The 20,910-nt window shown below is 50.5% G+C and overlaps 1 protein-coding gene across 2 annotated transcripts in view; it reads left to right on the forward strand.

The window, feature by feature from the left end:
• PPP1R13L (protein phosphatase 1 regulatory subunit 13 like) overlaps positions 1 to 20,910 on the forward strand; it is a gene marked incomplete at its 5' end in the record, with an annotated part of 53,334 nt that overhangs the window by 28,183 nt on the left and 4,241 nt on the right. For both annotated transcript variants that reach the window (XM_079985352.1, XM_079985351.1), the window contains 10 exons: positions 3,627 to 3,757; positions 3,989 to 4,559; positions 5,953 to 6,051; positions 7,107 to 7,204; positions 8,824 to 9,220; positions 11,403 to 11,953; positions 13,031 to 13,168; positions 16,041 to 16,174; positions 18,035 to 18,201; positions 20,295 to 20,494. In XM_079985352.1, coding sequence (XP_079841478.1) covers positions 3,627 to 3,757; positions 3,989 to 4,559; positions 5,953 to 6,051; positions 7,107 to 7,204; positions 8,824 to 9,220; positions 11,403 to 11,953; positions 13,031 to 13,168; positions 16,041 to 16,174; positions 18,035 to 18,201; positions 20,295 to 20,494 — 2,486 coding nt within the window. The remainder of the gene's footprint in view (positions 1 to 3,626; positions 3,758 to 3,988; positions 4,560 to 5,952; positions 6,052 to 7,106; positions 7,205 to 8,823; positions 9,221 to 11,402; positions 11,954 to 13,030; positions 13,169 to 16,040; positions 16,175 to 18,034; positions 18,202 to 20,294; positions 20,495 to 20,910) is intronic.

Here is a 20,910-nt window from a genome sequence, read left to right on the forward strand (position 1 = left end):
GCAGGAGCAGGGACCGAGCAATGGGAGCTCACCCCGTCGCGGGGATTCGAACCACCGACCTTCTGATCGGCAAGTCCTAGGCTCTGTGGTTTAACCCGCAGCGCGAACAATTTAAAAATACAAAAGTGTGTGTGTAAGCCACTTTGCTCAGGCTCTGCCGGGAAAAGTGACTCAGAAATGTTTTTAAAACACACAGACACATTCAGTATTGCATCGCTTGCTGGTGTGTGTTGCTCTATGGGAGCAAACGCCTGCCCTTTTTAATTTTTATTTTCTTCACTTGGCAACTGGCCCGGCATTTCATAGCTGCGAGCAAAGCGGGGCTCTTTGCCGGGACGTCCTGGGCTTGTCTTGACATTCCTGCGGCATTTTCGGCTGAACCCTTTGTAGCCCGCTAAGCCTGTCCAGGAGGCAGGTGGCGTAATGGCCCCGCGGCAAACGGGTGAGGAAACCAGGAGGGCTGGGCCCGCACTGCAGGGCCGGCGTGTCTCTGTGAGCGGGCGCCAGGCTTGATCCTACCCCATGCGCCTCCCTTCCCTGGGGGGTGCCGTAGACGGCTTTCCGGGAAAAATGTGTGGCACCTGCTAGGAATTTTGCAGCCTGGTGGCTGAGGAGTGTTTGTGTGTGTATCTGCTTGGATCTTATATGCTACAGCGCCGTAAAGTGCCAAGCCCCCTCTGCCAGCTGAAAAAATCATTGGAGAGAAATCTGGTTCCCCCAGATCCTTAGCGGAACTATTTACAGTGGTGCCTCGCAAGACGAAAAGAATCCGTTCCGCGAGTCTCTTCGTCTAGCGGTTTTTTCGTCTTTCGAAGCAAGCCCATGGACGGCTTAGCGGATTAGCACTATTAGCGGCTTTTAGCGGATAAGCAGATAAGCGGCTTAGCGGCTTAGATAAAGGGGGGGGGGAGGGAAAAAACCCGCAGAACTCGCAAGACATTTTCGTCTTGCGAAGCAAGCCCATAGGAAATTTGTTTTGCGAAGCACCTCCAAAACGGAAAACCCTTTCGTCTAGCGGGTTTTATGTCTTGCGAGGCATTCGTCTTGCGGGGCACCACTGTATTGGTTTATTACATTGTCATCCCACCTTCCAGCTCAAAAGTGGTGCACACAGCTCCCTCCCTTCCTCTTTCGTCCTCACACAACAACCCTGTGAGGGAGGAGAGGCTGAGGGAAGCACCGGTTGGCCCAAGGGAACACCCATGGTGTCTTCATGCAAACGAGTGGGAATTCGAACCCAGGCCTTTGCCATACCCTAGTCCGGTAATCCAGATCCATTTAAACAGAAATCCTAAATAGGATCCTGGTAGGCTGTCCAGTGGGACGCGGGTGGCGCTGTGGGTTAAACCACCGAGCCTAGGACTTGCCAATCAGAAGGTCAGCGGTTCGAATCCCCGCGACGGGGTGAGCTCCCGTTGCTCGGTCCCTGCTCCTGCCAACCTAGCAGTTCAAAAGCACGTCAAAGTGCAAGTAGATAAATAGGTACCGCTCCAGCGGGAAGGTAAACGGCGTTTCCGTGCGCTGCTCTGGTTCGCCAGAAGTAGCTTAGTCATGCTGGCACATGACCCGGAAGCTGTACGCCGGCTCCCTTGGCCAATAAAGCGAGATGAGCGCTGCAACCCCAGAGTCGGCCACGACTGGACCTAATAATAATAATAATCATAATAATCATAATAATAATAATAATAATAATTTATTATTTATACCCCGCCCATCTGGCTGGGCCTCCCCAGCCACTCTGGGCGGCTTCCAAAAGAATATTAAAATACTATGATACATCAAACATTAAAAGCATCCCTGAACAGGGCTGCCTTCAGATGTCTTCTAAAAGTCTGGTAGTTGTTGTTCTCTTTGACATCTGGTGGGAGGGCATTCCACAAGGAGGGCGCCACTACCGAAAAGGCCCTCTGCCTGGTTCCCTGTAACTTGGCTTCTCGCAGTGAGGGAACCGCCAGAAGGCCCTTGGTGCTGGACCTCAGTGTCCGGGCAGAACGATGGGGGTGGAGACGCTCCTTCAGGTATAATGGTCAGGGGACCCTTTACCATTACCTAGGCTGTCCAGTATTTTGTGATCGCGTTTTCTGTTTGTTCCACCCACATGTCAGGGCCAAAATTCTTGCGACAAAGGGGAATACGGTAGATCGTAGAATCATATAATTATATAATAATTTATTATTTATACCCCGCCCATCTGGCTGAGTTTCCCCAGCCACTCTGGGCAGCTCCCAATTGAGTGTTAAAAAAATTACAGTATTAAATATTAAAAACTTCCCTAAACAGGGCTGCCTTCAGATGTCTTTTAAAGATAAGATTGCTGCTTATTTCCTTCACATCTGATGGGAGGGCATTCCACAGGGTGGGTGCCACTACCGAGAAGGCCCTCTGCCTGGTTCCCTGTAACTTGGTTTCTCACAAGGAGGGAACTGCCAGAAGGCCCTCGGAGCTGGACTTCAGTGTCCGGGCAGAATGATGGGGGTGGAGACGCTCCTTCAGGTATACAGGACCGAGGCCGTTTAGGGCTTTAAAGGCCAACACCAACACTTTGAATTGTGCTCGGAAATGTACTGGGAGCCAATGCAGATCTCTCAGGACCGGTGTTAAGTGGTCGTGGCGGCCGCTCCCAGTCACCAGTCTAGCTGCCGCATTCTGGATTAATTGCAGTTTCCGGTCACCTTCAAAGGTAGCCCCACGTAGAGCGCATTGCAGTAGTCCAAGCGAGAGATAACTAGAGCATGCACCACTCTGGCGAGACAGTCTGCGGGCAGGGAGGGTGTCATCCTGCGTACCAGATGGAGCTGGTAAACAGCTGCCTTGGATACAGAATGGACCTGCGCCTCCATGGACAAGCTGTGAGTCCAAAATGATTTCCAGGCTGCGCACCTGGTCCTTTAGGGGCACAGTTGCCCTATTCAGGACCAGGGAGTCCCCCACCCCCGTCCGCCTCCTGTCCCCCCAAAACAGTACTTCTGTCTTGTCAGGATTCAACCTCAATCTGTTAGCCGCCATCCATCCTCCAACCGCCTCCAGACACCTTGAAAGAGAGGTAGAGCTGGATGTCATCTGCATAGAATTGGATTATCTAGTGTGACCCCTTGCAATGGAGGGATATTTTGCCCACCCTAGGGCTCGAACCCACAACCCAGAGTCTCGCACTCTATCAATTGGTGCTCTCCTTCCTGGGGCAGGAGCAGAGAGTGCTTGGAGGGGCCTGGGGGCCACATTCGCTTCTGGGGGCCTCATGTGACTGGTAGGCGGGGCCAAATGGACAAAAGCAACACCTTGCCCAGTAGGCTAGGCTCTCTACATGCGCTCACGTCGTCTCAGCAGGGCTGGCTGGTGGGGGGGGGAGGGCGGCTAAGGAGAGGTCCAAGGGCCAGTCAGAGAGCTGTGTCTGGCCCTCAGGGGTGAGGGGCATCTTGGACCACCACTAGCCCTGCTCTGAACATCTCTGGCTCCAGGCATCCTTCGGGAACCAAGTGTCTTGGTTCCTTCGTTTTAAAAATGGTAGAGTTTTAGAGTCGGGGGGGGGGGCACCCCAGAGGTCATCTAGCCCAACCCGCTTCCCAGGCAGAGACCTGCCTCTCCTCTCCTTCTCTTACCCTCCTCTCTTGCATTCCCCACCACAGCTCTGGCCTCGAAGCACATGGACCTGAAGCAGTTGGAACTGGACACGGCGGTGGCCAAAGTGGACGAACTCTCCAAGCAACTGGAGTCCCTCTGGACAGAAAACCCAGCCCAGCCTCTCGGGCAGCTCAAGGTGCGTAGGCAGCAACGGAGCCTCGGTGTGGGGGTGGTCCTGGAACCGGCATCCATCCAATAAACATTAGATGATCACCAGGGCTAGCTGGCTAAATTAGTGGGGCGACCTTGCTTGCCAACCAAGTCCCGCAACCCTGGCCTGTGGCTGCCAGCTCTTATTTTACCAGACCTGGCAGGGGTGGGGTCGTTGTGGAGTCACGCCCCAATCTCCTTTCTCTGTTCCTGGCAGGCTATGGAGAGATTCAGCACCAGCCCATCCCACGAGCTGCAGGGCAGGATGAGTCCCATCGCCCCCTCCCCGCTGCCCCTCTTCCCCCGCAAGAGCCTGTCGACCGAGACCACGGAGAGCGCCCACTACTCCATTGGGGAAGCGGTGCCGGGATTCGCACACAGCTCCACCTACGGCTCGCCGTCCCCCAGTCAACTCCTCGCACCCAGATCCCCGCTGGGCCGCCCCACCTCGCCGCGGCCGTCCCTCTTCCTCCAGCCGGAGGTGGACCGGGCGCTGCCGCCCCCCCGGCCCAAGGTGCTGCCTGTACCCTACGAGACGGCGCCCAGCCCCACAGCCTCTCCCCGCTCCCTGCGGCCCAGCCTCTCCCTGGAACGCCAGTATGACTACAAGACCTATGGCGGGACGCTGGGCCGAGCCAGCTCCCCACGGATGCCCACGGAGGGAGCTGCGCCCCAGTCCTTCTTCCCGGACCGGGTGCCGTCGCCACGGCCGCCTCTGCCGCCGCCGTACGAGAGCCATAGCCTGTATCCGTCGCCACCCAGCACTTTCGCACCTTTCCGGTCTCAAGGTAAAGGTCGGGCGAGGACTGGGGGCGGGGCACTTTTGAGGTGGGGGTGGGACTGCTAGCCTTTGGGTCATGAGCCCATCAGTTTCATCAAGTTAACGAAACAGAATTAATTGGATTTTGGATAAGTGTGCAATTCAAAGTCTGTTGTGTTATCAGCCTTGGTGGGTCATGAAATTGCTTTCTGAATGTGGCTTCTTTATAATAAAGGGTAGGTTCTAATAAAGGGTAGGTTCTAATAAATATAATATAATATAATATAATATAATATAATATAATATAATATAATATAATATTAAAGGGTAGGTTCTGTGAGCTGCCCTGAGATCTCTGGGTATAGGGCAGTATATAGTGTCTAATAAATAAAATTTTATTTATTTATTTATTTATTTATTTGTTTTTAACTGTTTTAATGGGGTTATTTGCCTGTTTATGTTTCTGTTTTGTTTATGTGTTTTGTGTTTTTATATTGTAATTTTACCTTGTGAACCACCCTGAAACCTGTGGGTATAGGGCGGTATATAAATTTAATTAATAATTATTATTATTATTATTTATTATTATTTATACCCCGCCCATCTGACGGGGTTTCCATCGACTCTGGGTGGCTTCCAACGGAATATTAAAATACAATAACCTATTAAACATTAAAAGCTTCCCTAAACAGGACTGCCTTCAGATGTCTTCTAAAAAATCTGGTAGTTGTTTTAATCCTTGACATCTGGTGGGAGGGTGTTCCACAGGGCAGGTGCCACTACCGAGAAGGCCCTCTGCCTGGTTCCCTATAACCTCACTTCTTGCAGCGAGGGAACCGCCAGAAGGCCCTCGGAGCTGGACCTCAGTGTCCGGGCAGAACGATGGGGGTGGAGACGCTCCTTCAGGAATAATAATAATAATATTATTATTAATTCCCTCCTACCTCCTACCAACCAACCCGCCTGCCAACCTAGCAGTTCGAAAGCACCTCCGGGTGCAAGTAGATAAATAGGGACCGCTTACCAGCGGGAAGGTAAACGGCGTTTCCGTGTGCGGCTCTGGCTCGCCAGAGCAGTGATGTCACGCTGGCCACGTGACCCGGAAGTGTCTCCGGACAGCGCTGGCCCCTGGCCTCTTAAGTGAGATGGGCGCACAACCCCAGAGTCTGTCAAGACTGGCCCGTATGGGCAGGGGTACCTTTACCTTTACCTTTACCTTTACCTAATAATAATAATAATAATAACAATAGGAGGCACTGGGGATGAGCTCAAGGGGACAATGGCTTGAAAAGCTTTGGAAACAGCTGGGCTGGAAGGTCAGGAAAGACGTGGTGAGCCATAGGTTCTGGGTCAAGGGATGGCAACGGTGTATCCCCGAAAAAAGTCCTCGGGTGGAACTCTGAAGATCTCCCTCTCTGCAGATGACCTTGTGATCCGGAGGAGGGTGCAGAAAGGGTGGAATGAATCTGACCTGGATGTGGCGTATGAGAAGAAGGCGGCCCACCCAGTTGGTTATGAGCGTGAGTGTTGGCCGGGGTCTCTGGAGGGAGGAGAGGAAGAGACGTTTTGATGCGTCAGTGGGTGGGCAGGCGGGAGGCAAAGTGGGGGGCAAGGAAAGGGCTCTACCCCGGGGCATTGTGGTGGGGCAGCCAGGCTGCTGGGGCACCCGGTTAAGACCTTTAGAGGCCCCCCCCATATATATGTAATTCAAAATATAGACAATAATAAACTGTCAAATAAAATTTTAATTTTTGAAATTCAATGAAACTTACAGTAGGAACGCGTTAAACCACAGAGCCTAGGACTTGCCGATCAGAAGGTCGGCGGTTCGAATCCCCACAACTGGGTGAGCGCCCGTTGCTCGGTCCCTGCTCCTGCCAACCTAGCAGTTCAAAAGCACGTCAAAGTGCAAGTAGATAAATAGGTACCACTCCAGCAGGAAGGTAAACGGCGTTTCCATGCGCTGCTCTGGTTCGCCAGAGCTGTTCCGCCTGGCCTTTGCTTTGGACTCAGTCTGACCCTTATGTTTCCCTCCCCTTATGGTCTTGATCTATGGGCTATTATTAAAATGAGGCTGTAATTTAAATTGTATTTTTAACCTGTATTTAAATTGCCCCCCCTTCAATTATGTTTTTATTGTAATTTTACTGGTGTTAGCTGCCCTGCGCCTGGCTCTGACCGGGGAGGGCAGGGTATAAATAAAAATTTGTTATTATTATTATTATTTATTACTTCCACTTTCGTTACATTTGAAAAAAAAATCACCAACTTTTTCTCATTGCAAAGTCTTTTGATCAGAACCTCAAAACCAATCTCACGTGACACATCTCCTCCTATACTTGCCTTGTCGCATAGTTGTTTTGCTGGGATTTCTAATAGACTTCAGCTGAGAAAAGGAATGCTCAGCTGAGCCATTTCTGACCGTTAATGGTAAAAATATGGCAATGGGAAATTTCTGTGGTCCCCCCCCCCCTTTTCCTCGATGCCCGAAGTAAGTGCTTATTTTGCTTAATGGTTTATCCAGCACTGAGCTTCCCATCCCCAATCAGTTTCTCTTTCTCTACCCCCTGTTCAGGAGGAGATGCCCACCTGGGGCTCCGCCAGAGCCTGGCAGGCGTCCCGCTGTCTCCTTGGAGGGAATCAAGTTTAGACGGGGGCATTGGGCCAAGCAAGGTAAGTTTGGGCCAGCGCGGCTCCCCTTTGGGTCTGTGGCATAGCTGTCAACTTGCAGATTTGAAAATAAGGGACCAGCAGCCTCGAAAATAAGGGATCAGCAGCCAAAATAAGGGATTTTCCAAGGGGCACAGGTATGTTCAACTTCTGAGCCCCTCCGAGCCAAAGGCAGAAAGCCCAGCCAGCGGCCAAACGAAGCCTCAAGCGGTGGTTCCCACAGCGCAGCAACCCGGCAAAGGGGACGCAGCAAGGAAAACCACCGTCACCTCTCCGCTGGGAAGCGCTGAGCAAAGGCGAGTCCCCAGGCAACGCGGCCGATTGGATTGGCACAAGGCATGCAAGCTCCACCCCCCAGTTGTTCTGAGACTCCTTATTGGGTGAGCAATGCAGCCAAGCAACACAGCTGGAGCCTCCCTCCTCCCTGGCCGGCAGAGAGGGAGGGAGAGGAGCTGCTTCCTTGGAAACCCGGGAAATTTAAGGGGCATCGTCAGTAAGGGACAGCAGCGTTCTTGTTCTCCTCATTTAATTCTCCACAACACCCTGCGAGGTAGGTTAGGCTGGCCCAAGGTCACCCAGGGAGCTTCATGGCTGAGCGGGAATTCGAACCCCGGTCTCTCCTGGTCCAGCACTCTAACCACTACACAACACTACCTCTCAAGGAAAACTTTCCAGGGGAGGGTGCTCATTGGGGAACCCTGCGACAAATGGCAGGTTGAAATCTCGGGCGATGGTGACAAATTAAAGTAAGGGGAGGGGATACGGATTTGCGAAAAATGTAATAGCTAGATATTTGTTCAAATCCTTATTGCAGGTTTCCCATAATGGGCATTTGGTTGGTCACTGTGAGAACAGGAGGCTGGACTAGATTATGTTTTTATGGAAGTCCGCGCTCAGTAGAGCATTGTGAAAATAAGTGTGTATAAGATTGTGGAACTTCATTGTATTTTTTGGTTTAGTTTTTGTTAAATAAAAATCAATAAAAAAGCATTTTTTTAAAAATAGATTACCGTATTTTCGCTCCATAGGGTGCACCTAGGTTTATTTTTTTTGGGGGGGGGGGAATAAAGAAAAGAATTTTTATTCCCCCCCCCCCCAGGCACGGGGCTGGGGCAGGGAAAGCCCGAGCTTCCCCCGACCCCAGCCCCCAGAACAGGCTGCTATCCGCAAGCCTAGGGAGCCCGGCGGGAACTCCCGTGGGCTCCCACGACTTGCGGAGAGCTGCCCGAAGCCCGGGGCTTGCTCCGCTGCACTCCCTGGGTTTCGGGCTGCAGGCTGCTGTCTGCAAGCCTTGGGAGCCCGGTGGGAACTCCCGTGGGCTCCCAAGGCTTGCGGATAGCTGCCTGAAGCCTGGAGAGCGAGAGGGATCGGTGCACACCGACCCCTCTCACTCTCCAGGCTTCAGCGAAAGCCTGCATTTGCCCCATAGGACACACATTTCCCCTTCATTTTTGGAGGGGGAAAAAGTGCGTCCTATAGGGCGAAAAATACGGTATGTTTTTATTGAACCTCCAGGTCCAGGAGCAGTCTATCTAGGTTCTTAGGGGCACTTGGCTACTTCAAAAACAGGGACTTAGGTGGGCCGTGGGATGTCTCACTTCTCTTTGCTTCCTCTCCCCTAGGAGGAGAATTATGGGATGCACAGCGCCACCTTGCCCAGGAATTACAAGGTCTCCCCGCTTGCCAGCGAGCGCCGCCCGGACACCTCCTTCCGCCGCTCCCTCCCCAGCAACCCGACGGGAACCCTGCCCCGCAACTGGCAGCCCATCTCCCGCATCCCCATGCCGCCCCCGAACCCGCAGGGCAGCCTCCCCAAGCGCCACAAACCCCTGCCGCTCTCCATGATCTTCCGGCTGCAGAACGCCTTCTGGGAGTACGGGGCAGCTGGGCAGAAGTTCCCCCTTCCCCAGGGGCCCCCGGGCTCCTCGCTTTTCCTCCGCTCCCTCCACAAGCAGCTGATGCAGCCCACTCTGCCCCAGAGCCAGCACCACCTGCGCATGGCCTCGCTCGGGAGCGAAGGTAAGCGTCACGCGGCAGCGAAAGAGGCTGATACTATTCTTGGCTGCGTCAGCTTCTCTTCTGCCTCTCTCTCCTTGTAGCGTTCCAAAAGCAAGGCAGGATAGGACCCTGATTAACAAAATACACAAGAGGCTTGACCAGCAAGACTCTGGGAGGAGTGCCAATAATAATCATCCTGTCCACCCCTCGGCCCAGGTCGTTTTATTCACAAAAGAACCTTTTACACAGTGTTCGTAAGAACCAATCAGATTTCCCCTGAGCATTTCAAAAAAACCCACGTGGGACAAAGTCAGATCAGAAGAAATTCTTTTAACTACAAAGAAACTGTTTCCTTCTTGAGCATGCATATGTAGTTCAGAGTAAATAAAATAGGAATAAAAGGAGGAATGCATTCAGCAAATCCTCGGAGGTCATAAAGAGGAATAAACTGGAGAGGATGGAATGGCAGTATTTACCATCTACAGTGGTGCCCCGCAAGACGAATGCCTCACAAAATGAAAAACTCGCAAGACAAAAGAGTTTTCCGTCTTTTGAGGTGCTTCACAAGATGAATTTCCCTATGGGCTTGCTTCGCAAGACGAAACGTCTTGCGAGTTCTTGCGAGTTTCCCCCCCCCCCTTTTGCTAAGCCGCTAATAGCCGCTAAGCCGCTAATAGCCGTGCTTCGCAAGATGAAAAAACCGCAAGACGAACAGACTCGTGGAACGGATTAATTTCGTCTTGCGAGGCACCACTGTACTTGTGAACTCTCTTCCTGGCCCTTAAGATCTATCTAAAGATTAAACTACATCAAAGCTACCTTCTATCTTTATGACCCAGGATGCCTGATGAAGCAACCAGCAACTGGCCTATGTTTTTAGAATGCTTATAGGTGCCTGTCAGGCGTAGAGAAAGCAAATGGCAGAGGTGCAGAGGCTTGTGGGATTTGATCAGAAATTATTGTCAATGAATCAAACCCAGTCAACGCAATGCGTTCATTGTGGACACAATGGCTTGCTCCATATGTCATAATTCCTCATAGCAATCCCACCTGACCCCCACACTCTGGATATCTGCACCCCTACATCTTCTGCCTTAGTCAGACCACACCTGGAATACTGTGTCCAATTCAGGGCATCGCAAGGATGTTGACAAGCTGGGAGGTGGGCAGAGGAGGGCAACCAAGATGATCAAGGGTCTGGAAACCAAGCCTGATGAGGAGCGGTTGAAGGAGTTGGGTCTGTTTAGCCTGGGAAAGAGGAGACTTGAGAGGAGCTACAAGAGCCATCTTCACATATCTGAAGGGATGCCCCATGGAGGATGTAGAAGGCTCGCTTTCCACTGCTCCAGAGAGGAGAACCCGAACCAATGAATTGAAGTTACAGTGGTACCTCTGGTTGCGAATGGGATCCGTTCCAGAGCCCTGTTCGCAACATGAGCAGAATGCAATCCGTATCTGTGCATCTGTCCGTGTGCGTGTCATGATTTGCCGCTTCTGCGCATGCGCGTGATGTCATTTTGAGCGTCTGTGCATGCGCAAGCAGCGAAACCCAGAAGTAACCCGTTCCATTATTTCCGGGTCACCGCCAGACATATCCTGAAAGAACGTAACCTGAACCGAAAGTAACAAGAGGTATGACCGTCCAGTGGAACCTCGGTTTTCGAACATAATCCATTCTGGAAGACCGTTCGAATTCCAAAATGTTCAAAAACAAAAAAATAAAAATGGAAGCCACAATACAATAGGGAAACTCAAAACGGAATCTGTGCGGAAGCTTCTGAGAATCGTTCGAGAACCGAAGCTGATACTTCCGGTTTTCGGCGTTCAGGTTCCGAAACATTCGCCAACGGAGACGTTCAAAAACCGAGGTTCCCCTGTATGAGAAAGGAGATTCTGACAAAACATCAGGAATAACTTTCTGAACGGAAGAGCCGTTTGGCAGTAGAACGGCCTCCCTAGGGAGCTTGTGGACTCTCCCTCCTTGGAGGTTTTTAAGCAGTGGTTGGGCGGATGTTTTCGCTAAGATTCGGACGGCCATCTGTCACAGATGTTTTCACTGAGATTCCTGCACTGCAGCGGGTTGGACTGGATGACCCCAGGGGTCCCTTCCGACGCCACAACTTCAACATTCATTTCCCAGGAAGCGCTCCCTCCCCTAGGAACGGCATCCCCAGCGGTGACCCCTCTCTTCTTTCTCTTCCAGGGAACGGTGTCGCCAAAGCAGCCAGCCCCCCGTCCGAGCCCGTCCGCATCGTCCCCATCGTCTTGACCACGGGCGACACGGAGGCCGAGTTGGAGAACCTTCTTCCGGGAGGGGAGCCGGCCGAAGCGGAAGAGGTCCCCCGGCCCCTGAGCCCCACCCGCCTGCAGCCTCTGCTGCCCCCCGAGGCCCAGAAAGTGCCCGAGTTTGAGGAGGTGGCGCGGGTCCTGGCCGAGATGCCCCGGCCCCTGAAACGCCGCGGATCCATGGAGCAGTGTCCCGGCCCCGTCTTGCCCCCCACCCACAAGAACCAGTACCGCCAGATCATCAGCCGCCTCTTCCACCACCATCCCCGCAAAGAGGACGCTGGCTTGGCCGGAGAAGCATCCCCGCAGACGGAGCTCTCGCCCATCACCGAGGCCATGGAACAGAAGGCGCCAGGGGCTGTCGTGGCCCCCATTCCAGCAGCCCCCCTGCCACCAATGCCGGCACCCCCCATCCCACCTCCGCCGCTGCCAGAGAGCCCCGTGAGCTTCAGTCCTTTGCCCAGTCCGGTAGGTCTATGGCAGGTGTGGGGCCGCATAATAATAATAATAATAATAATAATAATAATTTATTCTTTATACCCCGCCCATCTGGCTGACTTTCCCCAGCCACTCTGGGCGGCTCTCAATCAAATGTTCAGTGGCGTAGCGTGGTTTGTCAGCACCCGGGGCAAGGCAAGTAATTTGCACCCCCTAACCCGTAGATTTGCGCCACCTAACCCATGGATTTGCTCCCCCTAACCCTAACTCCCAGATGTTGCGCCCGGTGCGGCCGGGCCCCCCTGCACCCCCCCACGCTACGCCACTGCAAATGTTAAAAACAATACAGCGTTAAATATCAAAAACTTCCCTGATCAGGGCTGCCTTCAGATGTCTTTTAAAAAGAAGATAGCTGCTTATTTCCTTCACATCTGAAGGGAGGGTGTTCCACAGGGCGGGCGCCACTACCGAGAAGGCCCTCTGCCTGGATCACTGTAACTTGGCTTCTCGCAATGAGGGAACTGCCAGAAGGCCCTCGGTGCTGGATCTCAGTGTCCGGGCAGAACGATGGGGGTGGAGACGCTCCTTCAGGTATACAGGACTGAGGCCGTTTAGGGCTTTCAAGGTCAGCACCAACACTTTGAATTGTGCTCGGAAACGTACTGGGAGCCAATGCAGATCTCTCAGGACCGGTGTTATGTGGTCCTGGCGGCCGCTTCCAGTCACCAGTCTGGCTGCCGCATTCTGGATTAGTTGTAGTTTCCAGGTCACCTTCAAAGGCAGCCCCACATAGAGCGTGTTGCAGTAGTCCAAGCGGGAGATAACTAGAGCATGCAGCACTTAATAATAATAAATGGAGCCAAATAGACTAAACCTGCGAGACCTCAAACCCAGTCCCTGGCTTCCCCTTGTAGCTGTGCTGTAGTTATTGACTAGAGAGCGCTCTGCACCTGCTCAGAGGCACTTGTGGCCTTTAAAAAAATAACACGCTGGATTGAGCTTTGGCTTCGAAAGGCAGAGGGAGTGGGGACTGGCTGTGTGTGGGTTGTTGCCCCTTCCCAAGGCGGCCTCCCTGCTGATGGCTGCCTGTCGTCTGCCATTCAACAGGAGAAGCGTTCGGTGCTGCGCAAGGCGGCCTCCCCACGGAAGCGGCTGTCAAAGAGGGCGCGACTCAACCCCCTGGTGCTGCTGCTGGATGCGGCCCTGACCGGCGAGTTGGAAGTCGTGAAGGAAGCCATGAAGGAGGTGAGTTTTTTTGGGGGGGGGGGCTTGTCTTTGGGGACAACCAAAAATATCAACAACCTCAGATATGCAGATGACACAACATTGACAGTAAAAAGTGAGGAGGAATTAAAGAACCTTTTAATGAGGGTGAAAGAGGAGAGTGCAAAATATGGTCTGAAGCTCAACATCAAAAAAACGAAGATCACGGCCACTGGGCCCATCACCTCCTGGCAAATAGAAGGGGAAGAAATGGAGGCAGTGAGAGATTTTACTTTCTTGGGCTCCATGATCACTGCAGATGGTGACAGCAGCCATGAAATTAAAAGACACCTCTTTGTGACCCCCTGGACCAGAGCACGCCAGGCACTCCTGTCTTCCACGGCCTCCCGCAGTTTGGTCAAACTCATGCTGGTAGTTTCGAGAACACTGTCCCACCATCTCGTCCTCTGTCGTCCCCTTCTCCTTGCGCCCTCCATCTTTCCCAACATCAGGGTCTTTTCCAGGGAGTCTTCTCTTCTCATGAGGTGGCCAAAGTCTTGGAGCCTCAGCTTCAGGATCTGTCCTTCCAGTGAGCACTCAGGGCTGATTTCCTTCAGAATGGAGAGGTTGGATCTTCTGGCAGTCCATGGGACTCTCAAGAGTCTCCTCCAGCACCATAATTCAAAAGCATCCATTCTTCAGCGATCAGTCTTCTTTATGGTTCAGCTCTCACTTCCATACATCACTACTGGGAAAACCAGAGCTTTAACTATATGGACCTTTGTTGCCAAGGTGATGTGTCTGCTTTTTAAGACGCTGTCTAGGTTTGTCATCGCTTTCCTCCCAAGAAGCAGGAGTCTTTTAATTTCGTGACTGTTGTCACCATCTGCAGTGATCATGGAGCCCAAGAAAGTAAAATCTCTCACTGCCTCCATTTCTTCCCCTTCTATTTGCCAGGAGGTGATGGGACCAGTGGCCATGATCTTAGCTTTTTTGATGTTGAGCTTCAGACCATATTTTGCACTCTCCTCTTTCACCCTCATTTCCTGGAGCAGGAACCAGCAAGCCACTCCAGTATCCCTGCCAAGAAAACTCCATGGACAAAGACAACAGGCTACCAATCTAGATGGCTTTAAAAGAGGACTGCGCAAATTCATGGTGGGCTGTTGATGGCTTCTAGCCACAATGGCTGTACTCAGTGTCCTTAGCAGAAGGCAACAATGCGGTGTTGGAAACCGGAGGAGGGGAGAGTTGCTATTGTGTTTGAATCCTGATTGCTGGTTTCTCTTTGGGCATCTGGTCGGACCCTGTGAGAACAGGTCGCTGGACCAGATGGGCCCCTTTTGGCCCGGCCCAACAGCCTCTTCTCAAGTGGCAGGGAGTTCCACAGTTTGCACTGCGTGAAGAAGGATTTTATTTTATCGGTCCTGAATCTTCCAACGTTCAGCATCCTTGGATGTCCACAAGTCCAGGAGAGAGGCAGGGAATCCTTTCCTTTCTTTCTCCTTGGCATGCATCGTTTTATAAACTCATGTTGCTTCTGACACGCCTTTAATTTCTCCACTTTTTCAGTGCCATGTGTAGTTTTATGAGCTTCCATCACGTCCCTTCTTGGTCACCTTTTCTCTGACCTTAACATATTCATGTGGTTTTTGCCATAGGACTTTTGTGGCTCTGATATCTTTTTAATGAATACAGTTGTACCTTGTTTCTCAAACTTAATCCGTTCCAGAAGTCCATTCCAAAACCAAAGCATTCCAAAACCAAGGCACACGTTCCCATAGAAAGTAATGCAAAACGGATCAAGCCGTTCCAGATTTTTTAAAATAACCCCTAAAACAGCAATTGAACATGAATTTTACTATTTAACAAGACCATGGATCCATAAATTGAAAGCAATAATCAATGTACTGTACTATAAAATAAATAAGACAGTATTGTAGATAATAAAAATAATAATTTTTTTCTTACTTGCACTGACGATAGTCATTGTTTGGATGGGGGGCTTGTATCCATTTACACAGACACACAATCAGTCAGTAGCTGAACTGGGTTCCACACAGTCGCAAAAACAAATTAAATGAAAAAGCCTCAAAAACAAAAACACCAAATAAATAGCAAAAACGAAAGTATATTTAAAGTATATCTTCAAAAATATTGTAAAATTAAGGACTGTTAGAAAGATGTTGGAAAAAGAAAATTAGGTGGTTTTGGTAGAAAGGATATAAAGGATTAAGTAAAAATGAGATGATGAAATTGACGAAAGAGAGGACGTTAAATTACAATATATTATATTAAATTCCTTAAATGAAAATAAGATTGGAAGGATTTGCTGAAATAACGATTTGAATTAGAATACAAAATTGGGAGGTGAGAGGAGGTCAAGGAAACAAGTTAAAGAAGAAAGTTATGTAAAGGTTTAATCAGTTCTTTTTATTTTTTAAGTGAATGTATGTTTCATTTTCTATATTTTTTGATGTTTTTTCTGTTGTTGTATTTTTCTTTTTGTATTTTGTATTGTTCTTTTTTCTTTTTGTAACTCTCGAACTTTGAATAAATATTATTATAAAAAAAAAAAACCGAAAGCGCCAGACGTAATCCATTCTGGAAGCTCATTTGACTTCCGAAATGTTCGAAAACCAAGGCGCAGCTTCTGATTGGTGCAGGCGCCCCGGAAACAATAGCCGGCCGCCGCACTGGATGTTTGGTTTCAGAAAAACATTTGAAAACTGGAGCACTTCTGGGTTTACGGCGTTTGGGAACCAAGGCATTTGAGAACTAAGGCGTTTGAGAACCAAAGTACCACTGTAGCGGTATAGGATTATTATCATAAGTAAAATAAAACCATGGGAGCTGAAACACACACAAACACACGGACCCTCCAAAAGTGCATTTTCCTTCTTCTCCCCCCCAGCTGAACGACCCGAGTCAGCCCAACGACGAGGGCATCACTGCTCTCCACAATGCCATCTGCGGTGCCAACTACAACATCGTGGACTACCTGATCAACATTGGGGCCAACGTCAACTCCCCGGACAGCCATGGATGGTGAGCTTTTTTTTATATTTATCCAAAAATCCTCAAAGCAGCTTACTAAAAGAAGCTAAAACAATTAAATTGTTGCTCTTAGGATTCTTGGGTTTTCCTTGTTTTTCATTTTCATTATGCGTTCTGTGTCTTTTAGAGAGCATAATTTTATGTTGTGAACCACCCTTCAGGTATAGGAAGGTGTACATATGTAATAAATAAAATAATAATAGTACAGTGGTACCTCAGGTTAAGTACTTAATTCGTTCTGGAGGTCCGTTTTTAACCTGAAACTGTTCTTAACCTGAGGTACCACTTTAGCTAATGGGGCCTCCTGCTGCCACCATGCCGCTGGAGCCCGATTTCTGTTCCTATCCTGAAGCAAAGTTCTTAACCTGAAGCACAATTTCTGGGTTAGTGGAGTCTGTAACCTGAAGCGTATGTAACCCGAGGAAACACTGTAAAGGTAAAGGGACCCCTGACCATTAGGTCCAGTTGTGACCGACTCTGGGGTTGTGGCGCTCATCTCGCTTTTTTGGCCGAGGGAGCCGGCATACAGCTTCCGGGTCGTGTGGCCAGCATGACTAAGCCGCTTCCGGAGAACCAGAGCAGCGCACGGAAACGCCGTTTACCTTCCCGCCGGAGCGGTACCTATTTATCTACTTGCACTTTGACATGCTTTTGAACTGCTAGGTTGGCAGGAGCAGGGACCGAGCAACGGGAGCTCACCCCGTCGTGGGGATTCGAACCGCCGACCTTCTGATCGGCAATTCCTAGGCTCAGTGGTTTAACCCACAGCGCCACCTGCGTCCTAAAATAATAATAATACGATATTTAGAAAGTTACAATAACAATCGCCTAAAAAGAAAAAATGGCCCAGTTTTCTGAGCAGCCGGGTGGGCTTGTCTAAACAAGGACGTTTTTAGCAAGTGCCGAAAGGGCTTTACAGCAAAGGCGCCTGTCTTATCATGAGGCAGGGAGTTCCGAAGTGTAGGCACTGCCGCAGTAAGCCATCTACAGATGCAGAACGGAGAATATTATTATTATTTATACCCCGCCCATCTGGCTGAGTTTCCCCAGCCACTCTGGGCGGCTCCCAATCAAATGTTAAAAACAGTACAGCATTAAATATTAAAAACTTCCCTAAACAGGGCTGCCTTCAGATGTCTTTTAAAGATAGGATAGCTGCTTATTTCCTTCACATCTGAAGGGAGGGTGTTCCACAGGGCGGGCGCCACTACTGAGAAGGCCCTCTGCCTGGTTCCCTGTAACCTCGCTTCTTGTAATGAGGGAACTGCCAGAAGGCCCTTGGCACTGGACCTCAGTGTCCGGCTGAACGATGGGGGTGGAGACGCTCCTTCAGGTATACAGGACCAAGGCTGTTTAGGGCTTGAAAGGTCAGCACCAACACTTTGAATTGTGCTCGGAAACGTACTGGGAGCCAGTGTAGGTCTTTCAGGACCAGTGTTATGTGGTCTCGGCGGCTGCTCCCAGTCACCAGTCTAGCTGCCGCATTCTGGATTAATTGTAGATTCCGGCTCACCTTCAAAGGTAGCCCCACGTAGAGCACAGTGCAGTAGTCAAAGCGAGAGATAACCAGAGCATGCACCACTCTGGCGAGACAGTGCGTGGGCAGATAGGGCCTCATCCTGCGTACCAGGTGGAGCTGGTAGACAGCCACCCTGGACACAGAATTAACCTGCACCTCCATGGAGAGCTGTGAGTCCAAAATGACTCCCAGGCTGCGCACCTGGTTCTTCAGGGGCACAGTTACCCCATTCAGGACCAGGGAGTCCCCCACACCCGTCCGCCACGAACAGGGCACACACACACACCTTAACTGAGCTTGGGTGTTTTTCCACCCCCCCCCCTCTTTCCCAGGACACCTCTGCACTGCGCTGCCTCCTGCAACGACACGGCCATCTGCGTAGCCCTGGTCAAGCACGGAGCGGCCATTTTCGCCACCACTTTCAGCGACGGCAGCATGGCCATTGAGAAGTGCGACCCGTACCGTGAGGGCTACAGCGACTGCTTCAGCTACCTGGCAGGTGAAGCGGCAGGAGGGCACATGGGAAAAGCACAAGGAAGTCCTTTTTAAAAAAATAAAATAATAGTAACTTGTATTAAATGTTCCATTTTAACAATCCACTCAAATCACATTAAATATTCCAAATTATACATATTGTTGTTTAGTCGTTTAGTCATGTCCGACTCTTCGTGACCCCCTGGACCAGAGCACGCCAGGCACTTCTGTCTTCCACTGCCTCCCGCAGTTTGGTCAAACTCATGCTGGTAGCTTCGAGAACACTGTCCAACCATCTCGTCCTCTGTCTTCCCCTCCTCCTTCTGCCCTCCATCTTTCCCAACATCAGGGTCTTTTCCAGGGAGTCTTCTCTTCTCATGAGGTGGCCCAAGTCCTGGAGCCTCAGCTTCAGGATCTGTCCTTCCAGTGAGCACTCAGGGCTGATTTCCTTCAGAATGGAAAATTATACATAGACATTTCATATAGGTAATCCAAATATTCTGCCGAATTATAAATCTTTTGCTGGGGCTTCCCATGCTTTGAGTTCAGGGGTGGGCTTTGATCATCTCATATCTCTGCTGCTTTTGATAGTCATTTCTAATAGTTCCAGTGTGGTGTAGTGGTTAAGAGCGGTAGATTTGTAATCTGGTGAACCGGGTTCGCGTCTCCGCTCCTCCACATGCAGCTGCTGGGTGACCTTGGGCCAGTCACACTTCTGTGAAGTCTCTCAGCCCCACTCACCTCACAGAGTGTTTGTTGTGGGGGAGGAAGGGAAAGGAGAATGTTAGCTGCTTTGAGACTCCTTCGGGTAGTGATAAAGCGGGATATCAAATCCAAACTCTTCTTCTTCCTGTTGCTTTCCTTCTTTCACTGCCTCTGAGCTGTTTCCACAAGCAAGCTGAAGTAAAATGATATGTTTCTGTGTGGATGCACCGGAAAGTCCTGTGCCACACAGCTGCAAAACATTTCCATGTCCTAAATTATACATATCGCAGCTGCAAATTTAGTCTGGCGATTTTTCCCAGACGGGGCAAAACAAACAAACGGGCTATGGGTCTCTGAGCTGTGGGGAGAAGCTGTTGGATCAGGCCAAAGGGGGCCCACCTAGTCCAGCCTCCTGCCCTCACGGTGGCCAAATACCCCTAAGAACCTGGGGATCTGGATAGACTGCTCCTGGACCTGGAGGTTCCATGCGGACATACCAAGAGCATGTCTGCTGGATCAGGCCCATCTGCTCTAATGTCCTCTTCTCTCAGTGGCCAATGAGGTTCCCCCAAAGTGGAAACTCTCAAACAGGACCCCTGAGCACAAGGGCAATTCTCTACTCACCCCGGTTTCCAGCAAGTGGTGTTTGGAAGCAGGCACCCCAAATTCGGCCCTCCAGCTGTTTTGGGACTACAACTCCCATCATCCCTAGCTAATAGCACCAGTGGTCAGGGATGATGGGAATTGTAGTTTGAGGGTGCCTGGCAGAGCATATTGTTGTTGTTGTTTAGTCGTGTCCGACTCTTCGTGACCCCCTGGACCAGAGCACGCCAGGCACTCCTGTCTTCCACTGCCTCCTGCAGTTTGGTCAGACTCCTGTTCATAGCTTCCAGAACACTGTCCCACCATCTTGTCCTCTGTCGCCCCCTTCTCCTTGTGCCCTCCATCTTTCCCAACATCAGGGTCTTTTCCAGGGAGTCTTCTCTTCTCATGAGGTGGCCAAAGTCTTGGAGCCTCAGCTTCAGGATCTGTCCTTCCAGTGAGCACTCAGGGCTGATTTCCTTCAGAATGGAGAGGTTTGATCTTCTTGCAGTCCATGGGACTCTCAAGAGTCTCCTCCAGCACCATAATTCAAAAACATCCATTCTTTGGCAATTAGCCTTCTTTAGGGTCCAGCTCTCACTTCCATACATCACTACTGGGAAATCTATAGCTTTAACTACATGGACCTTTGTTGGCAAGGTGATGTCTCTGATTTTTAAGATGCTGCCTAGGTTTGTCATTGCTTTCCTCCCTAGAAGCAGAGCACCCGACACTACAATTCTAGGATTCAGATGGTGGGCAGCAGTGAAGTCATGAGTTTTGAATGAATGTTGATCCACATTTTGGGGGGCTCCCCATTCCTCTTTGCAGATGTTGAGCAGAACATGGGCCTGATGAACAATGGGGTGGTCTACGCCTTGTGGGATTATAGCGCCGAGTTCAGCGACGAGCTGTCTTTCCGCGAGGGCGAGCCGGTCACCGTTTTGCGCCACGACAACCCCGACGAAACAGATTGGTGGTGGGCATCTCTCTACGGCCAGGAGGGCTACGTGCCCAAGAACTACTTCGGGGTGAGTGTTCAAGACACGTGCGAGGATGCGATGGGAGGTTTGCAGGCTACGAAGACTCGTTCACAAATATGTTGACAGCTGCACGAATTATTATAGCTAGCAATTGGAACGGGCATGCAGAATATAAAATGGAAGAATGTAATAAAGAGGTGTGGGATTTAGCTGTTAACGATAAATTAACATGTGCCATTAAGGTAAGACGGGGAATATGCAGGAGAAATGATTTTGAGGAGATATGGAAAGTGTTTGTAGAATTTGTACTGTTAAAACAGAAAGGGGTCAAACCATCGCAAGAGGCGTTGAAAATCTGGGAGGCTGGAAAGTTACAATAGTTATTCTTATTTATTTAGGATTATTACTTTGTCAAAAAGAAAAATAATTTTTAAAAGACACACACATGTGCGAGGGTCCTTTGT

Source organism: Podarcis cretensis (genome assembly GCF_951804945.1).
Source record: "Podarcis cretensis genome assembly, chromosome: 8".
In the NCBI taxonomy this organism is placed as follows: Eukaryota; Metazoa; Chordata; class Lepidosauria; order Squamata; family Lacertidae; genus Podarcis; species Podarcis cretensis.